Source organism: Microplitis demolitor, chromosome 5, assembly GCF_026212275.2.
Source record: "Microplitis demolitor isolate Queensland-Clemson2020A chromosome 5, iyMicDemo2.1a, whole genome shotgun sequence".
NCBI lineage: Eukaryota > Metazoa > Arthropoda > Insecta > Hymenoptera > Braconidae > Microplitis > Microplitis demolitor.
Window position 1 is genome coordinate 14,130,743 of NC_068549.1, and position 21,087 is coordinate 14,151,829.

Below are 21,087 nucleotides of genomic sequence, written 5' to 3' on the forward strand. Positions count from 1 at the left end.
TAAAGACAGTTGAAAACATTAGAAAAATAGATAATAAAAAAAAATCTATTAATTGGTTAATAAAAGGATCCACTTCAATTGTCATCAGTGAAGAAATTAATTAATAAAGTATATTATTACCGTATTTAAAAAATTTTTTTAAATGAACAAAGAATTGTATACATATAAAAATTATGAATAATTGTATACACAAATTATAAAAGACTATGTTATAAATGCAACAATAAATAAATTTTCGAATATATAAAATTTTAAAGTAGTGATTTCATTACGCGCGCGAAGTGCGCGCTGCATGCTAGTTTTCAATAAAAAAAGCTGTATAACATTTTGTGATAGATCTGATACCCTTGTAGGAAAAAAAAATATTGACATCGGGGCCGGTCTTGACACAATACTGAGCTACCGAGGCTCGGCCTCCCAAGGTTGGTCCGAGATCCGACCAACGTTCAAGTGACGAGCCTCAGTTCGCCAGCCTTGGGCCAAGATTAATCAAATACTCGAGTGACAAGCCTTGACTTGCCAGTTTTGGGGCACGGTTCAGCCAATACTCAAGTGATAAGCCTTGATTTGCCAGTCAAAATAACGAATAGTACCTAAAAACCTCTGGCTTCTGTGAATAGCGTAGCAGCCTAGTGGATAAGACGCTTGCCTACCAGCCTTGAAGGACCAAGTTCGAGACCCAGCAAATGCAAAAAAAAAAAATTAGTTTCATCGATCCACCTGATTTCTCTGTGTACAAATTTATTTCCATATGTTACCATTGCGCACATGTCTGCTAATATTTTTTTTTTTTTATAATTTATTTCTAGTAAGCATAGGTGCTTATTTAGCAACAGTCGTAGCATAATACTGGCTCTCGATATTGGGCCAATACTTAGATGCAGTCTTGGCACAGCGCTGTCACTCAAGCTTGGCTTGGTGTTATCATTTCGATGCTTAGACAGACTTGGGCCAAGCTTGGATTTCAAGCTTTCCCCAGAGTTAATAAGTCTTGCGCCAAGCCTCAGCCAAGCTTGGGCCTATTGTTTCTTCCTATAAGGGTAGTTTCGTCGGAAAAGTAAAAAAATCTCCAACTTTCTTTCGAGCTCTAATAACTTTTGAACAGGTGGATTTATCAAAAAATGATAAGAGACCTTTTTTGCAGGAAGTTCAATTTCCTACAACAATATGTATTAGTATATTTGATTTTTTGATTTGTTAACGAGTTAAAAATACTCAAAGTTAAAAAAAAAACTTTTCCTGTGTTATTTAAATGGGAGAATCGAATTTTTCAATGAGCTAGGTCTGTAATCGACATAAAATTTTTTTTTCTTGTGCGAAAATTTTTTTCCACACGCACTTAAAAAAAAAATGTTGTTCCGAAATGAAGCACCCTAATCTATATATTAGTCGATTCAAATTGTTTTAAATCATTTCAAATTGGTATGAATCATTCCAAATCATTTTTCTTAATCAGGGATTTGAAACATATGAAGGAATTATTATAGTTAGCCCTGATTAAATAACTGAATTCAACCGAATTCAAAATTTTAATTCTGTTATATTTTGTCGAATTCTGCAAAACAGAATTCAACTGAATTGAAAATTTGAATTTGAATTTGAATTAAACAGAATAAAAGCGATTTGAAAATTTCAAATTCGTTTTAATTTAGTTTAATTCGGATTCAGAATCAGAAATTGGAGAACTATTTTCGAATTAATCAGAATTAAACCGAAAAGAATTATTTAAATGCGTTTTAATTTGGATAAATTCTGGTTTTTTTACCGAATTAGACAGAATTCATTTTTAAGTTAGGTACCGAATTAACAGAATTTATCTGAATTAAATAGAATTAAAAATTTAATTCTGTTTAATTTGATCGAACTCAGTTGTTTAATCAGGGAGTGCGTAAATAGGAGATCCTGGGTCTGATCTCATGAGTAATATAATCAATTTGAATGATTTGTCATCTACAATATTACTATTTCTTGTGATAAAATTTAACAGCTCAATTAATTTATCTTAATCACTTCTTATCGCAAAGTTATAAATGAAATTCCAAGATTTACATGTAATGTTCAACAAATTAAAAGAAACAATAAATTTAACAAAAATCCTAAATATAGATAACTCCGCGTTTGGCAAACTTATAATTTACTGCATGTAGACTTACATCGATGATCTTTAAAAATACGTAGGACATCCTGAGCGTGGACTGCATCATACTTGATTGACCCTTTGTCAAGATTCTTGGCGACGACTCAAAATTACGGCACTGACTTTTATAATACAGATTTAAAAAGCAATTTATTAACTGACTAGATTTTTACAACAAATAACCTGACTAGACTTTTTCAATAAATTAACGGACAACTTTACAACAAATTGACTAGACTTGACTAGTACAAATAGTATAGTAGAGGTATGTACTTGGTGGGCTGGAGAGTGTAGAGTAAGGACCTCGCTAGGCGTCAATAGCCCTTCTCTACACCTCCTAGCTAAGTGTGTACTAAATGTGTACTAACTGAGAACTAAAATGAATTAATTGCCAATTGCTCGCCCTTATATACCCGAAAATCTAAGAGGGATCATTCACGTGACCTCGTCTGAACTGCCGTCTATGATGTGTGGCACACTGATCCATGGGTCTCTTTCGGAGTCTCGGTGAACCGGAAAGCGGATATATATGTTGATAAGGGTAGTGTGTGAATTTAGAGGCTCCCTAAAATGGCGCGACCGGTTTGAGCAGTCGAACCTCTCGCTGCCCCGTCACAAGTTAATGTTAGGAATTCAGGATAACTGGTGAATATAAGCTTTACGCAGAGTTATAAGAATACGTCCGAATGGATCGATTTATTGTACAGAACTAAATAGGAAAAGGAGAATAAGCATATTTAATAGAATTTAAATACGATACTGTATATTAGAACTATAGAGTAATACTACAATGAGTCATTGACTTCAACAGTTAAAAGAAATATCTCTGTTTAAGTATTTTGTTGTGTTGCGGCAAGTGAACATAGACGTTTGAACCAACAGCAAGTGCGCTCACGGCTCAACGCAAAAATTCTCTTAGAAAAGCTAACTGTTATAAGTTTTTCTTAAGGATATTTTGTCTGTGGATATTTTTTCCTCAGATATTTTGACGTGCGGTTATTTTGTCCGCGGATATTATGTCGCGTGGCTATTTTATCTGCGGATATGTAGTCACGGCACTACTACACTACTTTCATTTGACTCAACTTAGCATGATTTTAGTGTGCCTACGATACTTGCAGTTAAATATTTTGTGAATTACGAACGGTTATTAATGACTTTTCTAATATGTTTAGTTTTTAAATTACTTTTTTTTTTTTAGACGATTATAGATATATGTAATGTATTGAATTATTCTAATTGTGCATCTTTGATCGTATCAGCTGTAACAATTTCTATTATGATGATCAATAATGAATTATTCAAGGTAACTATAGTAAATATAAATATATTATTGATGTTTAAAGTAAAAGATAATAGACTTAAAGAATTCGCATTGATCATTATCAAAGTTGTGATGGGTAACTAGAATTAATTGATAAGAATACATTTATATTAGTAAGAACTGCACAATCACATTGGACAAAGCGAAGCAAACAATAGAATGTTTATTTAAATACAGAAATATGTAAGGTGTTTTACCCTGATTAGAAAATACGATTAATGATGATTAAAAATGTTTTAATCGTTTAAAATACTCATGAATCGTCAATTGATGATTGAAGAGTATTAAAAACGATTGAAATTTCGAATCGTTTTTAATCCTCATGCGGGACTAGAAATTTTAATATTATATTACGATTAAAAATGATTCATAAGGATTAAAAATTTCTAAGAAAGAATGAAAAATAATCTGTCAACTGGTTGACGCTACAGGCCAGCTCTGAAACTGACCACTGGTTTCGAGCTCAAACAGCCGCTTCAAACGTCACTTCAAAAAACCGAATTGGACAATCCGTTCAAAAGTTATAGAATATTTACATACAGACATACGTTCGTATTTTTTTTCAATTCAAAATCATCGAAAATATTTTCATAAAATTTCCAAAAAAGTTGAATAAAAAAATTTCAACGTACTTGCTGTATCTATAAAATAAAAAAAAGTTTATGTTTTGTTATTATTAGATATTCATTTGTATGTGAAATCAATTCTAGAAATTAATTATCTATGCGATTGCCGCAAGAACTATCTCTATCGGTCAATTCATTAAAAAGATATGATGAGTATACTTACATATATATGTATATTAAGATGCACCGTTTGAAACGAACATATTTTTTTTAGCGGACACAAGAAAATTTTGTTATTTATGTTGAGAGAAAAATTCCCTGAAAATTTCAGCTCTTAATTTTAATTTTAAGGACTTCCTCTCGAGCATCCAAGGTTTCCCATTTAAAAAGCATGTAAATCGAATAATTTTTCTTCTAAATTACTATAACTTAGCCGGGTTTCGAGCTATCGTTTTAAAACCAGCTTTTATTTGTAGAGTAGTTGTTGCTTTTTAAAAGTGTATAAAACGGTTTTGATCTAAATCGATCCATGTCGATTGTATCAGCTCCGAAAGTCAATTTTTCACTTTTTCATCTATTTTTGTTAATAGTGATGAAACGGCTCATATTACAAAAAATATACATAAGACCAATCTTTTAGGAAATTATGTCCTCTACAAAATTGCTTATGACACTTATATTGCTAAAGTGCACTATTCATGAGATACGTGCATTTTAACATTTTGCGTGTATCTCATGAACAGTGCGCTTTAGCAATATAAATGTCACGAACAATTTTGTAGAAGATATAATTTCCTAAAAGATTGGTCATATGTATACTTTTGATAAGATGAGCCGTTTCTTCACTATTAACAAAAATAGATGAAAAAGTGAAAAATTGACTTTCGGAGCTGATACAATCGACATAGATCGAGTTAGACCAAAACCGTTTTATACAGTTTTAAAAAGCAACAATTACTCTACAAATAAAAACTGGTTTCAAAACGATAGCTCAAAACCGGACTAAAGTTAGTAATGTAAAAGAAAACTCATTCGATTTACATGCTTTTGGAATGGGAAAACTTTGATGCTCGAGAGGAAGTACTTAAAATTAAAATTAAGAGCTGAAATTTTCAGGAAATTTTTCCCTCAACAAAAATAACAAAATTTTCTTGTGTCCGCTAAAAAAAAAAATGTTCGTTTCTAATGGAGCACCCTAATATATATGTGTGTATACATTAGAGTGTCCGTTATTTAACAAACTGATTTTTTTTTAGCGACTGTCCCTAAATTTTTTGTTTATGGCCTAAAACAAATTATTAGGCCCATATAAGCCCTCAATATTCATATTAAACCGTGTCCCAAAGACAATACATTTCCCATTTAAATAACATGGGGTTTCGGCGCGTTTTACATTTAATTTTTTTTCTCCTAAGCTAGTTAATCTTCGGATATCAGAGATACATATATTTGTAGGAAATTGAACACTCTACAAGAAAGGTCTCTAATGGTTTTGCGATAAATTTACTGCTTTAATAGTTATTCAAAGTTCAAGATAAAATTATAGTTAATTTTTGATTTTTTTACTTTGACCGCAAAATTATCATTATTTCTGTCAAAGTAAATTGTTTCCCGAGAAAAAATTTTTATATATAATCATATAAAATTATATAACTCGATTATATGTAATCATATATGAAAAATGGCCAAATATAATCATATATAACTGTATATAATTATATATAACTATATATAATTATATTTGGCGATTTTTCATATATGATTATATATAATCAAGTTATATATAATTAAAAAATATTTTTGAAAAAAAAAAAAAAAAAAAAAAAAATTAAATACCAAATTTTTGATTTGGTTATTACCGCGCGAACGCATTACAAATTCAGAAACAAGAATTGATAGCAGTAAATGATGAAAAATTCCTGGGCGTCTGCTGGGTTCGAATACGGCTCCTTTCGGCTGGAAATCCTGAACGTTGATCACTGGTCCACATCACGAGAGTTCAAGTCATGTGCTTAATTGATGTATTTAGAGTGAAATGCCGGTAAAGACCGAGTTCATAAGTTTTCGTGATGGATTTTTACACAATTCAAAAAAACTTCATGAACTTATATGAAATTTAATTTTTGTCGGCCTCGATGATAGTTATATAAAATTTTATTAAGTTTCTTCAAATTTTTTGATTTTCTGTTGTGATGTGAAATTTAAAAAAACTTATATAAAATTTTGGGAAACATTGAATAATTTCACAAAGTATATGAAATTAAACCGATTGAAAAACTGGGTACTTTCAATTTTTGAATACCATGAAAAAAAAATTATTTTTTTTTTAAACACCCTAATGATTGTATACAATTATATATGAATATATATATATATAATTATATATGATTCTATATGAAAAAAATTTCTCGGAATAGTATTATATATAATCATATATAATACATATGGAGCTACATATGACTTTCTCCGTTTAAATATTGTATTATGTATGATCATATATAATCATAAATAATTATATATAATTCTATATGGATATATATACAAGATTATATATAATTATATATGATCATATATAGTTATATATAATTATGTATGATTATATATAAACATTTTTTCTCGGGTTGTTGCAAAAAATTTTTAATTTTAACTGTGTTATTGAAAAAATTACTGTCAAAAATTCAGATAACTGGAGAATAATGTGAGTGACGTGTTGAGTTAATTACAAAATTTTTCAATTTAACGGAAAAAATATGACAGATTAAATAAATTTTTTTACATATAGATCAACGCTCTATTTTATTAAATATTCTTTGGTGGAATTTGGAAACTTTTATTTGAAAATTCTTAAACACCTACAAATAGTCATTGATACTGCAGAAAGAGCTGTCAAATTGACTGAAAAATATATTAATACTTTAGCTAAGAACGAAGATCACAAAACAATATGCTACCCGGGTCAAAAATAAAACTTGATTTAGACTTGGTTTACCAAATCGAAATTTGGAGCCGTTTTTCACAAGACAAACTCGACTTTTTTTAAGAATATTAAAAATACCTTGAGTTTTCGACTTGGTTTAGACTTAACTGGCTTACATAGTCACGATTTAAGACGAAAAAGTTGAAATCAAGTCGAAACTCACTTGATGTAGACTTATTCGACTTAAATTATAAGGCGAAAAAGTCAAAACTAAGGTAAAATAATTTTTGTATACTAAGGCGAAAGAAAGGCGAATAAATAACATTTTTTCGACTTGGTTTAGCAAGTCAAAAGTAAGGTGAATGATTATCGTGTTTGAAGTTAAGACGAACTAGTTCAAACGTAGACCAGAAAATACAAGTAAGTTGAATCTAAGATGAGAAAAGTTCAAAAAGTTGAAAAAAATTTAATTTAAGTCGAAAAAGTCGAGATCTTATCGAAAAATCGTCGGCAAACCGATTACTTCAAAAGAAAATAAGGCGAAGTGAGCCTGAATCAAGTTTTATTTTTGACCCAGATGTTCAAATCGTACAGTAATTTTTTTAATAACACTGTTAAAATTGAAGATTTTTCGCAATAAACCATTTACTTTTACAGATATAATTATAATTTTGCGGTCAAAGTAAAAAAATAAAAAATTAACTATAAGTTTGTCATTAACTTTGAATAACTTTTAAACCAATGAATTCATCGAAAAACCATTAGAGACCTTTTTTGTAGATTGTTCAATTTCCTACAAAAATATGTAACTCTAATATCCGCAGGTTAACTAGTTTGGGAGAGAAAAAATTAAAAGTACAACGCGCCGAAACCTTATGTTATTTAAATGGGAAATGTATTGTCTTTGGGGCACGGTTTTAATATGAATATTAAGGGCTTATATGGGTCTGATAATTTTTTTTAGGCAATAAACAAAAAATTCAGGGGGCGTCGCTGAAAAAAAAATCAGTTTGGTAAATAACGGACACCCTAATATACATACATATTAGGGTGGCCGAAAAAAACCGACTATTTTTTAACTTCCCGCTAAGAAAATTGAAAATTTTCAAAAATTTAGGAAGTTATTAGTTTCGGTCCGATTTTCGAAAATTGAATTTCTATCAGATTTTTACGTTTTGAGGTTTTAGGAAGCTATCCTGACTAATTTCATGATGATGGTCGAGCGCATGTATGTGTGTACGTACGTACATACGTATGTATGATAATATCTATAACTCCTGAACGGATGAACCGATTTTGATCGTTAAGGTCTCATTCAACGCGGCTTGTTAATATCTAAATTGAGCTTGATCGGTAAAGTGCGTTCGAAGATATTCCAAAAATAATTTTTTCCAAAATGTTTTTTTTAGATAACTTTTAATGTACTTGATGGATCAATCTCAAACTCTAATCAGCTCTAAACCTTTATAAGCCACGTCGAATGCCACCTCAACCATCAAAATCGGTTTATTCGTCCAAGAGAAACCGTTGACGAAAGAATTATAATAAAATTTTTTTTTTAGTTTTTTTAAAATTTCTCAAAAACGACTACCTGGGAAAAAATGATCAGACCAGATCAGACATGAACAGGCATGAGTCTTCAGGCCTGATCAGACATGTTCAGGTCTAATCATGTATGTTCATGTCTGATCTGGCCCATCCGGGTAAAAAAATTATAAATAAAAAATGGGCCTAGATAATTATATATAATCATGGATAAGTATATTATACAATTATATATAATTATTTCTATAAAAATCAAAATAAAAAAAAAAATTCGGGCGTGTGCAGGATTTGAACCGTGAACCTTATGCTCGGAAGTTTAACCCGCTATCCGCTGACCTAATAGATTGACTTGAAAAGTTAGTTTCGTATAAACTTCAAGTAATAAAAATCTTATACGTGATCGATTCTTGGTCAACAAAATGTTATATCTTATACATGATAGATTTTTAGTCAACAAACTTTTAGATCTGATTTATTAATTATTGATTAATAGTTATATAAAATTCTATATCAGCTTTATATATAATTATAACTACGTTAGCTATATATAATTATAACTACGTTAGCTATATATAATTATAACTACGTTAGCTATATGTAATCATAACTAAGGTAGTTAAATTTAATTATAACTAAGATTTTAAATTTAATCCCATGTATCATTTGATCGGATATGGACAGGTATGGGCAGGTATGATCATTTTTTCCCGGGTAGATAAATCAATTTCAAAATCTGACCAGCTCTAGAACTCAATAAAACGCGTCAATTGCTACCTGAACCATCTTAATCTGTCAATTCGTTAAAGAGATATCTTTGGAGAAAAAATAGTAAAAAACGTTTTTTCTCGCCTCCGGGCGAAAGACGAGATCAACAAGCATGTGATCTGAGGCTTTCTTATTTACTTCCCGAGGTGTGTATACTATTTTTCTCCTCGGCCGAGGCGGAAAGCGGCAACTTCGTTTTACACAGCGGGAGGAAAGTTGACGCTCTCCGCCCGGAGGTGATAAAAATAATATACACACCTCGGAAAGTAAATAAGAAAGCCTCAGATCACATGTTTGTTGATCTCGGCTTTGTCTCGGCCAATAATTACATGTGATCTGAGACATTTCTTACTTTACTTCCCTAGGTGTGTAATATACTATTTTTCGAAAACAACGGTATCCAAAAGTATTTTCGAGCTCATCGAGCGGGAAGTTTTGGGGCTGGCCCGCAGGATCAACTGATAGACTGATTTTTTTTTCGATTCTCGAAAAATTTTCAAGAAGTCGCTCACGAATTTTGAAGATATCAAAAATGATTAAAATTCGGATTTTTTATTTCTAAATTTTTTTTTTTCTCGTGGCAGCATTAGTTTATATTTGTGAAATCATGACTATGCTGAAAATTTTAGCCCAAAATTTAAATATTTTAACGGCGCTCAAAAATTTTGAATATTAACTGATAATATGTAACTAATAGTTTGAATTAGTTTTTGTACTTTTTTATGACTCAATTATTATCGTTTCACTGAAATATAACTTTTGCATAAACAAAAATATACAGGACAGTCTTAAACAATAAAATTTGGTAAGTTTGGAATAAGCGAAAAAACCTACAAATTGAATTAAAAAATAAAAAAGTATGTAAATAACTTATTATTTCTATTTCTCGAGTTATATTTTCATTCATTGTCATGCAAATTGATGGTGAAAAAATCGTAAAATTTTATTATTAATATTCAAGAGTCGCTCGAAAACGTTCAGAAAACAGCACTCGGAAATATTAAAAATTTTTAAGCGAGCTTTAAGTATTTAATTTTTGGGTTTAAATTTTCAACGTAGTAATGATTTCACGAATACAAACTATTATTGCCACGAAAAAGAAAAAATTTGAAATAAAGAAGTCGAATTTCGATCATTTTTGATATTTTCAAAATTCGTGGGCGACCTCTTAAAAATTTTTTATCAAGGTGATTTTAGTAGAGGCTTCTTAAAACATCGTTAACCAACAAATTTTCATGCGCGATCGAAAAAAAAAATAGTTGGATTTTTCGGGCCACTCTAATATATATAGATAATCGGACATAATTCTGAAAATAGTCAGAACAGCTTCCTAGGACCTTAAAATGTCGACATCTGATGAAAATTCAATTTACAAAAATCGAGGTAAAATCAATAATTCCACAGATTTTGAAAAATTTACAATTTTTTTAGTAGGAAGTTAAAAATTACTGAAGTCAAAAATTAAATTTCTCACAATCTTCATTTCTAGTTTTGACTATTTTTTACTGCTACGTGGGCTATTAAGTTGTGCGCACTTATAAGTTTTCCAACTTCATGAATATGAAAATAGTTTAGAATCAAAGACGGTTCTCGCAACGAAGTTGTCTATCACGAGGAATCCTTGATTTCTATAACCGTTCACTTTTGGATAATTTTTTTGATCAGTTTGCTGCATAGGAACTTAAGTCATTGCTTAAAAAACTAAAATTTAATTTGTAAAGCTAATTTTCTCTCTCAGTGTTAAAATCATAACAGTTTATTTAAATAGTAGTTTATCTATCGAGTGCAATCGTGTTTAAGACGCGAGGTGTGAAGATTGGTGCCCGAGCAAAAGGCGAGGGTACTAACACACGAGCGTCTTAGACTCGATTGTACTAGATAAATAAATTAGTTTTTGGGACAGATATTTGAAATGTACAGTAGACGCTCAATAAAGTTACGCTTTCAAAAGTTACCTTCCCCTTTAAGGAGCCCCCCACTTTATTTTGTTTTTTTGAAGGAATTAAGGGGAAATTGGTAATGGGCGGTCTTTTTTATAATAGTGTGGTAAATTTATGTGAGTCGTTAAGCTAGAAGTCTGACATGGTTAGTAAATAAAAACATAGCCTAACCTTCATTTAGCATTAAAATGCGATATAACTGTAGAACGTAGTTAATAATTGTTTGTAATACTTATTGGTAATAATTAGTCATATAATATGATTGTTATGATAACAAATAGATTTTAATTCATTGTTTCCTTCTTTGTTAATTTTCCATACATTTTCAAATTTCGTGGGAATAAGCACATAAACAAGTTTTATTTAGGTGTTTAGTGAATGCAGGTTATCACTGGCTATTGGTTATACAAAATCGTTTGCCACGCCTCTCAAGATCCGCTTTGAAAAGTTATACAACCCCCGAGAATGTAAGCTTTATTGAGCGTCTACTGTACTAAAGTTAGTGCCTATAAATGGCAGGTTATAAATCCGCGTTTATTTATTTGGTAAGATTGTTTTGAGTATTTGTTGAAAATGAGAGAGAAGTCGATAAGTGTAAGAATTAATATGCTGATAAATTTTGTCACAAGATGGCCCGTTGAGTTACTTCGATATTTTTTGGTCGTTTCCTATCGCACATGTAACCAAAAAATATTTTTTGATCCATTGATGACGTCAATATTAGAACGATCAGGTATTTTTTTTACCAGCTGTATCTCATCTATTATTTTTAGCTTAGAATACAGTTGGCGTCTTTCGTCCGTTTACAATTTTTAAATTTCCAAAATTATAATTTTTTTTTCCGCAAATAAAAAAAATATTTCCATTCAGGGTTATTAGAAACACAATGATCCGAACATTTTTTTAAGAACTTTTTGAATTTACATTACATTAATTTTATCTGTTAAGCCATGGCTTGAACAGAAATGCAATATGCCGTTTCCAATCGAATTAGTTGCGATTGTTTCTGGAACTATTATTTCTAAGTATTTTGATTTGCCTGGACAATATATGATTGATACAGTTGGTAATATTCCAACGGGGTAAGTTGACACTTTTATCTATAACTTGAAATTAAATTAAGTCATGATGAATTTGATATTTCCGCAGACTTCCAAAACCTGCGCTACCTACTATTGAATTAATAGGAAATGTCATGGTCGACTGCATAGCTATAACAATGGTATCTTACACAGTGACTTTATCAATGGCATTAATATTTGCACAAAAATTGCATTACAATATTGATTCAAATCAAGAGCTTTTTGCAATGGTAATGTAATAAATATAATTTAATTCTAAAGGCCACAGAGTGATACGGATGATGAAACGGTTTCAAATATACACTAATGCAAAAAATTGAAGGAACAGAAAAATTTTAGAAATTCTATAGTGATTTTTGAAAGGCTGTAACTTTGGGATTAATGATCTACCGAGATCTTAACAGAAGCATTTAAAAGCTTGAAACTTCTAATTTCAATATCTTTCGATCAAAATTTTGCTTATATGTCCGAACCCCCTCTCCTCTTTCCACTGAATAATGTCATAAAAAAGCGTGTTTTTTGTGTACAAAAATATTTTTGATAATAATTCTTTGTGATACAGTCAAATAAGCCACCAGAATTGATGTAACGAATGACACATGTACACACTTTGATAACGAGTTAATAAATTGGTTGATTGATTAACCGATGCGCGTGATTTTAAGTATAATATTTCTGTTACTACAGCAGCTTACAATCTTTAACGAATACGAATTCATTAGACACTGAAAAATATTAGGATCCATCCCAGATATGTTGGTGGAATCATCAGTGAGGCACCTTCAACACACCCGGCCTCATACCTAACACTGAAGTTCAGGGTTGCCAGAAAATTTTTGTCCAAGTCGCCCTATCTATGATCAAAATAGCGAAATATTTTAACAAGTAGCCCAATCATTTTCAAGCTTCAAATAATTCTATTGGCTCACAATTTATTCTATATCAGCCTATAAGAGTACACAATAATTTACCGCATACATTGAAATTAACTTTTTAGAAAGTTACTGGAAAATTATAAATGCGTTGGACCTAAATGGCACCATCCCTTATACGGTTTTAAATAAAAGTTGATATTTAATATTCAATTTTTATTTTAAGTTGTTGATAGATGATAAAGTAACTGATACATAACTAGCGTCTGCTATGTGCACGTACTTCAATTAATTATTATCGACGTGGTCTTATTGCTACCTTTCATGTACTGTACTGAGTTATGGGTGTTACGAGCCATAGTTTTACGCCTTTTCAGAGTAATCGATAGGGGTTGGTTTTCGGTTGCAAAAAAAATTCTGACTATTTTCAGAAGGATGTCCGAGTGTATGTGTGTGTGTGTGCGTGTGTGTGTATGTGTGTGAATGGTCTATAACTTTTTAAGTAATGAATCGATTTGGATTTTTAAGGCGGCAATTGAAAGAGCTTGTTGGCCGTCAACTTTCCTAAAAATTTCAGATCATTTGATAAAGTAGTCTCGAAAATATTTGCAAATTACGAAAAAAAAATTTTTTTTTTAGTTTTTTATTGATTTTTCAAAAACGAACTAAACGATCGATTTCAAAATCTAATTAACTCTAGAACTTAATAAAACGCGTCGAATGCCGCCTTAACCATCTCAATCGGTTAATTTGTTCGAGAGATATCGTTGGAGAAAGAAATGGTAAAAGTCGGGTTTTTCCAAATATTTTCGAAACGGTTGAACTGATCGATTCCAAATTTTAATCAGCTCTAGAATTTAATAAAACGCGCCGATTGTAACCTAAAACGTGAAAATTGGTTAATTAGTTCAAAAGACATCGGCGCTGAAAAGTTAAAAAAATAACATAAAATGTTATTTTTTCCAGATAAATCAAAATGTGCTGTACTAAAATGTGTCTGAAATCATGCCAACTCTTTCTCTTTATAGTCTCTTTCGATCATCATACAACGTCATGTAATTTGTTCTTTAGTTTAAACCATATTATCAACGAAAAAATCGAAAAAACCCAGTTTTTAATCATTTTCTCGGATATCTTATATATTATTGCTCTGACCTAAGCCAAAACTCATTTAAATCTTGATTTCGATCACTGTCATTGATTTTTGCCTCAATACATTTAATTTATTGAACATAATCGGGAATAAAAATTTGAAAACCGCTTCTTCATTAATGATTTTTAATTCTTAAATTTTCAAACTTTAGCATAAAACGTAACTCGTTAAAACTTGAAAAGCTTATAAAAAAATAATTATATATAATAGGATTTTCGAGCTGGAAGAGCTCGAAAACGTATTTACAACAATGTTTTCAAGCTCCTTGAGCTCGAAAACAGCGGGAAGTTTCGGGGCTGGCCTGCAGGGTCAACTGATAGACAGATTTTTTTTCGAGCCTTGAAATCGATGATCAAAGCCAAAAGGATAGTTTTTAATTTTTTAAGACTGAATTTCTGAGACAAATTGTCGTTCATGGCTTCAAAAAAAAGCAAATTAAAGCTTAATAAATTTGCCAACTGACCTATGCACTGATTTAGCAAAAAAAAAAATCGGTCTATCGGTTGACCCTACAGGCCAGCCCCAAAACTCCCCACTGTTTTCGAGTTCTTTGAGCTTGAAAAAATTGTTGTGTATACATTTTCAAGCCCTTCAAGCTCGAAAATACTTTTGCATGCTGTTGTTTAAAAAAAAACCGTTTTTTACTATTTTTTCTCCAACGATCTCTAAAATGAATTGGCCGATTTAGACGGCAGAGGTGGCAATCGACGCGTTTTATTGAGTTCTAGAGCTCATTAGATTATGGAATCAATCCACCGAGCACATTGAAAATTATCCAAAAAAAAAACATTTTTAAAAAAATTTTTTTTTTTTTTTTGAATATTTTCGAACGCACCCTACCGATCAAGCTCAATTTTTTACAGCTTTTAGATCTTAACAAGCCGCGTCGAATGACGCCTTAACGATCAAAAGCGCTTTATCCTTTCAAAAGTTACACCAAAATTACACATAACTCTTTACTCAAAAAAATTTCGTAATTACTCAATACTCAATTAAACCAAATCGGGCTACGTTACATTTCGCCCACCCGTGACTCCTCTCATCTCCTCTGGTTTCTGACGGGAGCCAGACGACTTTTATTTTCCCTGTAACGGCAACCGGTCTAAACGTACACGTAAATTAAAACCTAAAATCTAAATCTTTTGGAGATGAAAGACGCGAGTGGTGGTAGCGGCATGTCCTACTGCGCTCAGTATGCTAGGTTGTATGAAGCGGGTCGCAGTTTTTATTATGCGGAAGAAGCCGATCAATTGCATTAAATCAAAATAAAATAATCAAAAAGAACCAAATAAAATACCGTAAAGATGACACGAGTGTGACGCGAAGGGCCCAAAAGGCCCGCGGTCTAGTACTCTCGGTCCATCAAACTAATAAATACCTGAGTATAAGATCGGGAACTTCTCGAGAACGATGAATCACGAAAACTTAACACACTTCCAGATAAATTATAAAATAAAACAAATAATGCGGTAATTAGGAACGACAACCATCACAACAATCGGCTCCTAGAGCACAATACCCGGAGACACAGGCTCCGAAGAAAACGACATCAGTCAAAGGTTGCGATTGAGGCCCACCTTGGCGGATCTCCGACTCACCACACCTCGCTTCCAACTCCAAACTCGACTACTGGGACCGCTCGTACTCGAGCGACTCCCAATCTCAACTCTCTTACCTCATGGTCTTCTCACAACTGCTTTTCTCCAATCTCCCACTCTATTCCTTCGCAAACTCTACCACTTTCCAGTCACTCTCACATTCTCGCTTCTCTATCCATTCTTTTCCCACCTCATACAAGTCGTAGTCTCACGGGTCTTTCCGCAATGTCACTCTCCGTGATATCTGAAGTTAGCGAATTTTTGGCTTCCTCGAGCATCGCATACGAGGCCTGCCATTCTCAAATAAAGGAAAACGTACCCCAGCTAACTCCGGGTACCAGCACGAAGGGGCAGCAACGGCTCAGTCGCTCCTCCGCGATCACCACGTCAACCCCGAGGGCTAAGCCTCAGCCTAGTCGTCATCACTGGTCGGGAGGCACGTTATCTTGGCCACTATGCGCAACACAGCTAAACATTCCTCCTTGAATCCACGCTCCATCACACAGACACTCCAAAACATACCGCGTACCGGACACGTACTCCTCCACACTCTCAACTTATCACACACGTATACTCCATACTCTCAATTCACCATCCACACACTCAACTCGACACACATACTAACTCTATCTCTCTCTAACACACAAATTCACACTGACTTTACCGCCAACTCCACCTCTTCGGCAATGTAACGTCTCAACACATACATACAGTCGGACATCATTTAAAATTAGTCAGAATAGCTTCCTAGAACCTCAAAACGTCAACATCTGATAGAAATTTGATTTTCAAAAATTGGACCGAAATCATTAACTTCCCGAATTTTTGAAAATTTTCCATTTTCTTAGCTGGAAGTTAAAAAAGGAAAAATTCCCTGGTCCATGTTGAAAAAACGTTTTGAAAATGAAAAATATTTGAAATATTTTTGTCTCGCGCTATTTCTCATGATTACGCGATAACCGGAAAACTAAAAAAAAATTGATCAAAAGTTCGTGAAACTAGAGGATCTACGCTTAGAGGTTCGACTGTTATTTTCTTTCATACTACAGTCGGTATGGTTGGGGAAGAGATAGAAGAGTGAGTAATCAAAGTATAGTAACATAAAAGATAACGTGTGTAGTCAATGAGTATAGCAAGAGGTAAATAATGCGAATAAGAAAGAAAGGAATTTAAGCTTGCGTTATTAATTATGAATTGTTGATTAAAGTTGAGATTATTTTTTTATCGTCATTTAACTATTGACAGCTTGTTTTTATTATTTAATAAACGATTTCTCGAATGATGACAGGTTAGTGTGATGTATGAACACCAGTAGTTATTTTTAGCTGAGTAATTTATCTCAAAAATGTTTAGTATAAAATAAAGAGAGAAATTGCGAATGAAAGAAGATTAGTCCGAACGCAAACCTCTTGGTTATTATGTGCATTGTTATTATATATATATATATATATATATATATATATATATATATATATATATCTAAGCTTTAAAATGCTTTCTTTAAGATCTTGATACGATTATTTTCACAAAGTTAGACTTTCGATAATCACTAAAAATATTATCAAAGTATTAAATTTGTTGAAGTTTCAGAGCACTATTTCATTTTGTTAGGTTAAATAGATTTGCTTGGTTCTTAGATTCAATATTCTGACGCATAAAGGTTCTTTTAAATAATAATCATAGTTTTTTTCTATGGCATAAGATTTCGACTTCTACTTCATCCTCTTCTGTCTTTTATTTGGTCTGATCTCTCCCTCTTTTTTTTATCTCTCCTAGCATGTACCATATTCTTATTATAAGAATTATTAAATCGTAAATTTTAGATGAGCGTTTAAAGTATAGGCTTGAGGATTTCTTGAGCTTACTATTTTTTTCCCTCCAACTGATTGACATAGTGGCCTGAAGCTTTTAGAAACTTTGTAGTTTAATATAATTTACATACCATTAAAATATCTTCTTAGAGCCGATTTATTATTCTTATCTCCAGGGGTCTTTCCTTTTTTTATTTAATGCATTTTAAATTAACGAATATACATTTTGTAGGGTTTAAGCAATATATTTGGATCAATTTTTTCATGTATGCCAGTTTCTGCATCTCTGAGTAGATCATTAATTCAACAAACTGTTGGTGGAAAAACTCAGATAGCTAGTATAATTTCTTGTTCAATTCTCTTAATTATACTGTTATATATTGGACCATTCTTTGAACCGTTGCCAAAATCTGTTTTAGCATCGATTATTGTTGTAAGCATTAAGAGAGCTCTAACCTTTTTTCTCTATCACGATCAAGTCGACGAACGGTACTATCCTTGTTGCATAAGTGCAGTAAATAGATACTTTGTCCATGTTTTTCTTTTAAACAAATGAACATTTCTATAACATAGGTGCTACGTAATTACCGACTGCGAGATTTGGATGCAGGTGTAATTACAACAATTAGAGGCAGTACTAATTGAGTCTATTAGTATTAATTATATTAGTATCTATTATATTTTTTCTGTCCGTGGCAAGAAGACTGACGCTATTATCTTTCATTACGTATGTCACGATCAAAGTGAGTAAAGGCGACGGGCGAAAGGGTTATTTTTAATTTATTATTTAATATCGGAATACCAAATTATTTCGTTCTATAACCTAGCCAAGGAGTTCGATTAAACGTCACGTGGTTAGTGTGAGAATATATGAGTGATTGGGCACTGATTATTAATTTAAAAATTAAAATATGAAATTATTTTTATTCTGTTATCCAACCAAGGAATTTGTCTTCATGTGGCTGATTTTAGGATATTATAATTTCGTATCGTTTGTCTATTCGTACCGAACGGAAGTACTATAGACGGTCATGGCGTTACGGTAGGTCCGGGATTTATGAGCGAGAGGGATGTTGGGTCGGTGAATAAGGGTCCTCGAGAAGACCGTGTTCTTTCTCTATCTTACTTATATTTGACTATGACTTAAATTACTAGCCGTTGAATGCCGGAGAAAAAAGGCAGCAAATAAAGAGACAAAGGTATAAAAAAAACATGTATGGTATATTGTTGTCTTAAATTTTACAAGAAATATTATAATGATGGACTTACCCAGAAGGGTTGATACACTTGTAAACACTCACTCCAAATTCACCAATCTGAATTTAGTGCATAAATATATTACAATGCTTACGATAGTCTTATTTAATTAGGATTAACAGATTGAATCCGTCTCACACAAACACACTGCACGCTGCACAGATGAACCGGCTTGGGTTTCAAGTGAGTTTATAATGATTTTAGGATTTATCACTAAAATCAACCATTCCCGAACAAGGACTCCAGTTGCCTAGGCGTGGAGTGTCACGAGAACGAACGTTGAAATCAACTCAGTGAACCTTACTCGCTGATAGATCCGACAAAGGTTTTAGTAGTAAAAGCAAGGACTGACTTCGATTATTTTTCCTGGGTTTATAAATGAAAGGTTTGACAGAAAAGTAGGGCCAAATATGCTTTATGTATGAAACAAAGAGTGGGTTAAAGATAAAGAGCAAAAATAATATAGAAGGGTTTGATTTTTGGGCAGCTGAGAATGACATGTTTAGTACGGTAGTTCTTGGAATTTCGTAGTAGCCGGATGTAGATGAAAAAAAAGTCCGCGGTGGACTGCTCAAAAATAAAGTCTGTATAAAATTTATGGTGACGTTTATTACCAATATTTTAAGTGGGTCTGAAAAATGTAATTAAAAATTTGAGAGAAAAATGTTTCTATGATGAGAAAGGGGAAAGTGAGGATCCGCGGGGAACCGTGGGATTCTTCAAAAACAACGTCTCTATAAAATATATGACGACGTTTATTACGAATACTTTAGGCACGTCTGAGAAATGCAATTAAAATAAAAGTAAAAATAATATTCAAGAAAAATTCTACGATAGAAAAGAAATAGAAAGGATCCACTGAAACCGTGGGACCTATTGGTAACCGATGTCTTAGCTGGAAAAGTCGTAAAAATTTGAGTCGAACTAAATCAAGAAAATACTTTGATAAATTTATTGAGACTTTTACAACGACATTTATGATGATGAAGGCCTCGCGGCCGCGAAAGACTCGAAGAAATCCTCGCGTGGGACATCTGGAAAACATTGAATCAGTGGGCTCTTCTTAAGGGACCGGTCTTAACGGTGCAGTTGTCCATAGAGGGAAAGAGATATACTATTTTCCTAGTTGTTTGCTTCTATTCTCATCTCTCTCACTCCTGTGACTTGACCGTTTCTACTTTCATACTTTTTCTGTGGGAATTCAGAGCGAACCCAAAATGCATCATAGGTATTCGTACATAGATGGCACACATACATATACATATAATATGTATATATTAACTTATACATACACGCATGCACATAACCACATGTATTATTATATTTTGGTGAGTGTGCTTTGAATTCTCCAAGTTAATTTTATAAAAAAGAAAAGAAAAATTTTTAACTTAAGGTACGCTTGAGTGGTAACTCAGATGTACCGATTGTTACACGTACAATTCAAATTAAAAACACGTGTTTTCAGTCACCAAATTATTTTGTACACATCTCGAGAAAATAATTAAAAACAATAAGTCAATTAATTTAAGAATTTATCAAGCTCCTAAAATATATAATGATTTATATATTTCCCACAACAGGACTCCAGTAATTAATTAAATAAAGGACTCACGGGATTCAACTGTTACGTTCCAGCCTGTACGTCAGATGACGTGGGCATTTACTTCTCTAATTACCGACCTGAAATCTAACTAATTACATCGAATATCGATAACCAAGTAATTTCCGTAGTATTTCATTAATTATATAAAATAATATAATATAATAATAGAATAATATTATTTAAGATATTCGAACGTTAAGGATATGAGTAATAATTGATAAAGTTAATTTCCTATATTTTATCAAATATAAATAAGCGCTGACGCCTCGAGTAAATCTTCGAGACGTGCAGCTGCACAAACATCTATTTTGTTTAAGATAACTTTTGTTAACAGATAAGTGACTCATTTGTTCGTTACAAAAGCGGAGAGATCGTGAGAATTAAGTATTTTCAATGAATATTAGAATGGATCATTCGAGAACATGCGTTATTTCGAATGACCCCTCCATATGAATCGATGCATGGGTCTGATGCCCAAGCGTACTGATAAGAGTGACTCTAGTTTTTCTCGATCAAG

At 32.2% G+C, this 21,087-nt stretch overlaps 2 protein-coding genes across 2 annotated transcripts in view; both read left to right on the top strand.

Moving 5' to 3' along the window:
- Positions 1-20,531, top strand: part of LOC103574386 (solute carrier family 26 member 6) — a 69,494-nt gene extending 48,963 nt beyond the window's left edge. The window contains exons 6-10 of the mRNA XM_053739422.1: positions 3,339-3,443; positions 12,143-12,276; positions 12,344-12,506; positions 17,943-18,199; positions 18,284-20,531. Coding sequence (XP_053595397.1) covers positions 3,339-3,443; positions 12,143-12,276; positions 12,344-12,506; positions 17,943-18,199; positions 18,284-18,326 — 702 coding nt within the window. The 3' untranslated portion in view covers positions 18,327-20,531. The remainder of the gene's footprint in view (positions 1-3,338; positions 3,444-12,142; positions 12,277-12,343; positions 12,507-17,942; positions 18,200-18,283) is intronic.
- A 46-nt stretch (positions 20,532-20,577) lies between these two features.
- LOC103572945 (testis anion transporter 1) overlaps positions 20,578-21,087 on the top strand; it is a 64,685-nt gene continuing 64,175 nt past the window's right edge. Inside the window, exon 1 of the mRNA XM_053739425.1 lies at positions 20,578-20,685. The gene's annotated coding sequence lies outside the window, so the exon portion shown is untranslated. The remainder of the gene's footprint in view (positions 20,686-21,087) is intronic.